This window comes from Choloepus didactylus, chromosome 6, assembly GCF_015220235.1.
Source record: "Choloepus didactylus isolate mChoDid1 chromosome 6, mChoDid1.pri, whole genome shotgun sequence".
In the NCBI taxonomy this organism is placed as follows: Eukaryota; Metazoa; Chordata; class Mammalia; order Pilosa; family Megalonychidae; genus Choloepus; species Choloepus didactylus.
This window is the reverse complement of record NC_051312.1, coordinates 142,825,192-142,828,318: the sequence shown is the minus strand read 5'-3', so window position 1 is coordinate 142,828,318 and position 3,127 is coordinate 142,825,192. Positions and strand designations below refer to the sequence as shown.

Here is a 3,127-nt window from a genome sequence, read left to right as displayed (position 1 = left end):
CCTCCTCCTTATTTTGGCTGCCTGGGTCCAAACCATTGTTGGGCATGGAGGCCATGGGGCATAGGCTGTCAAGGAGACAAAACTAACCCTCTTGGGGGACATTGCCCCTCCCTTACATCACCCTGTATGACCCCGGAGGATGGCTGGTTAGCCAGAGACGGGTAAGAGTCCTCAGGGAAGGAACAACTTAAGACAGGCACAGTCGCAGAGGGCCATCAGGAGAAAACTTGGGGGCCAACAGAGGTGGGGCACAGAACCTCACCCCCCCCAGCTTTGTGAGGGTCTGAACCCTCACCCCTTTTTAAGGGAGGTCTCCTGCCCCCGTGGCTACTTTGTTTCCCACGCCCGGCTCAGATCGGAGCCCAAGTGGCAGACAGAGATCTGACCAGTGGCTAAAATAAAAAGGGGGGCATGTGGGAAACTAAGTCTTCCATGTTGCCTGAGGCATATCTGGGGTGGTGGCTTAGAACGCTGAGCCGCAGGCCTGCATAGATGCCATGCAGGCCTGCCCTGTAAAGATATGTGTCTTATGACTACCATTGTCTTAAACCTAGATTGTATACACCTGATGTAAACATAGGTCTCTGGTGGGCTCTCCCAAGCCTGAGGACCTTTAGCATATACTCCTGATCTTCTGAAATAAATAGCTGGAGCAAGGATGCATTGGCGTCCACTTAGCATGAGATGCAGTGGGCCCCCTGCTCCCTTAATTCTTAACTTTGTGTCTGTGTCTCATTCCTGCGCTGCCCTGTCAGCAATACAGGGTATGGAGAAATGTGCTTTAAACTCAGTCTAACAACTTCATTACATCATTTTATTGAGTTGAAATACACAATCATGTATAATGTTGAAGCAATAATCTAATATTTTATTCATGTACTCCCAGTGCCTTGTAGGCAAGTACTAGAAATGGCAAGTGACTCTGCCCCAGGACTTTCTTTGGAGCCTCTTGGGTCCAGGGGATACTGAGGGGAGTGGCTAGGAGGGCCATAAGTTCTTTGCACTGGGGATTAGGAATTCCTTACCTGAAATATAAGCTTAATGGAACACTGAGTCCCAGAGGATCCTGCCTTATGATACAGGATGTAAACACAGGCTCAGTAATTTCTACCCTCAAGAGACTTATCTACCTTTGAGGAAATCATGTGGAAGAGGATAATTTTCTGTGCTCCTGAGCAATTTCACCAGAAATACCAGACAAGAAGTTCATTCCCATTGAGGCCAGCTGATTGTTTGTGAGGCTTATATGAGGTTGTTGGTTTCCTCTTCGCAGGTGAAAAAGACAAATTCACAATTAGAAATTAAAGTGTCTTCCCCTAAAATATCTCTTCTAGAATATTGAAGACTGAGGGCAGTGCTGATGGCTGATGTCTCCTTCATCATCAGAGACTTTGTCAGCCTCAAGAAAGTGGAGACAAAGGACCCTCAAGCCCCAGCAACATTGAGGTCTCCAAGTAAAGGAGTCTTCTCTGACTTAGTAATTTTTTGCAAACCCACCACAACATAAGTCAAGGATTCTAGAGAGCACTCCAGACCTTCATGTGAGACTGGGAGAAGCCCGTGTCTGAGGGAGGAAGTGCTGAGCCATTAGGAAGTCTGTCAGCACTCTCCTCTGCACAGTGTCCCAGAAACTGAGTGGGCATAGAGAGAAGAGGGACAAACAGTGTGGACTCTCAGGCCTGGGGAAGCCGCTCAGGATGTCAAGTACCTCAATGCCTTCCAGTGTGTCTTCAGGCAACCTTGATCTTTTAGTCCAGCAGATCCAGATCTCCCTCTGCAGACCAAGACTGAGGACACATCACTAAAATCAGCTTTATGCTGTTCCTACAGCTAATGCCTTGAAGTGAATGGCTGTGGAAAATGTCTCTTCAGTGACTCAGTTTATCCTTATGGGATTAACAGACCGACCTGAGCTCCAGCTGCCCTTGTTTTTTCTGTTTTTGGTGAACTTTGTGGTCACTGTGGTGGGGAATTTAATTTTACTTAACCTTATTTGCTTGAATTCCCACCTTCACACTCCCATGTATTTTTTCCTCTTGAATCTGTCCTTCATTGATCTCTGCTATTCATTTGTCTTTACCCCCAAAATGCTGATGAGCTTTAATTCAGAGAGGAACATCATCTCCTTTACAGGATGCATGGCTCAGCTATTTTTCCTCTGCTTCTTTGTCAGCTCTGAGTGCTATGTGCTGACAGCCATGGCCTATGATCGCTGTGTGGCCATCTGTAAGCCCCTGCTGTACACTGTCACCATGTCCCCTCAGGTGTGTTCTCTGCTGATGTATGGTTCATATGTGATGGGGTTTGCTGGTGCTATGACTCACACAGGGTGCATGATCAGGCTGACATTTTGTGATTCCAACATAATCAACCACTATATGTGTGACATCTTGCCCCTTCTCCAGCTCTCCTGTAGCAGCTCCTATGCCAGTGAACTTGTGGCTTCCATTATTGTGGGTACAGTTGTCATATTTTCTAGTGTCATTATCTGTATATCTTATGTTCTGATTCTTTTCAATATCCTTCAAATGTCGTCAGCTACAGGCTGGTCCAAAGCCTTTAGCACCTGTGGTTCCCACTTAATAACAGTTGGACTTTTCTATGGATCTGGGCTTCTCACTCACATCAAGCCAACATCTGCTGGGTCCTTGGGACAGGAGAAGTTTTTCTCAGTGCTTTATACCAATGTAGTGCCCATGCTGAACCCCCTCATCTATAGCTTGAGGAACAAGGACATGAAACTTGCTCTGAAGAAAACCCTACAGAAAATAACAAATAGAGCAGAACCAGCGGTGCTGCCTTAATCCCTTTCTCCATTGCTGTGTCTTCTAGCCATTCCTCATCTTCTGTTTTCTTTTGCATCTCTTCTTCTTTTCATTTAAAGTCTTCTTTGAAGAATTTTCACTCTAATGTCTTTCCTCACTTTTCACTGTGACCGTTTGTTCTTTTAATATGTACATTTTATTTATCCATTTTATTTCTTAAAGAAAAAGTTAATTGTGTTCCATAATGTGTGTCACAGTCTTTACAAATACTCCTGAAAGATAAGTCTCCTCATCCTGTTCTATAGTTGATGAAATGGTTATGTGTCTTGATTGAGTTCACATAGCTAATGTTGCAAAACACA

At 45.1% G+C, this 3,127-nt stretch overlaps 1 protein-coding gene across 1 annotated transcript; it reads left to right on the top strand.

Moving 5' to 3' along the window:
* Positions 1-1,729: 1,729 nt before the first annotated feature.
* Positions 1,730-2,804, top strand: LOC119537584 (olfactory receptor 143-like). Its single transcript, XM_037840104.1, has one exon. The coding sequence runs from the start codon at positions 1,848-1,850 to the stop codon at positions 2,802-2,804; it is 957 nt and encodes a 318-aa protein (XP_037696032.1). The 5' UTR covers positions 1,730-1,847.
* The last annotated feature ends 323 nt before the right edge of the window (positions 2,805-3,127 follow it).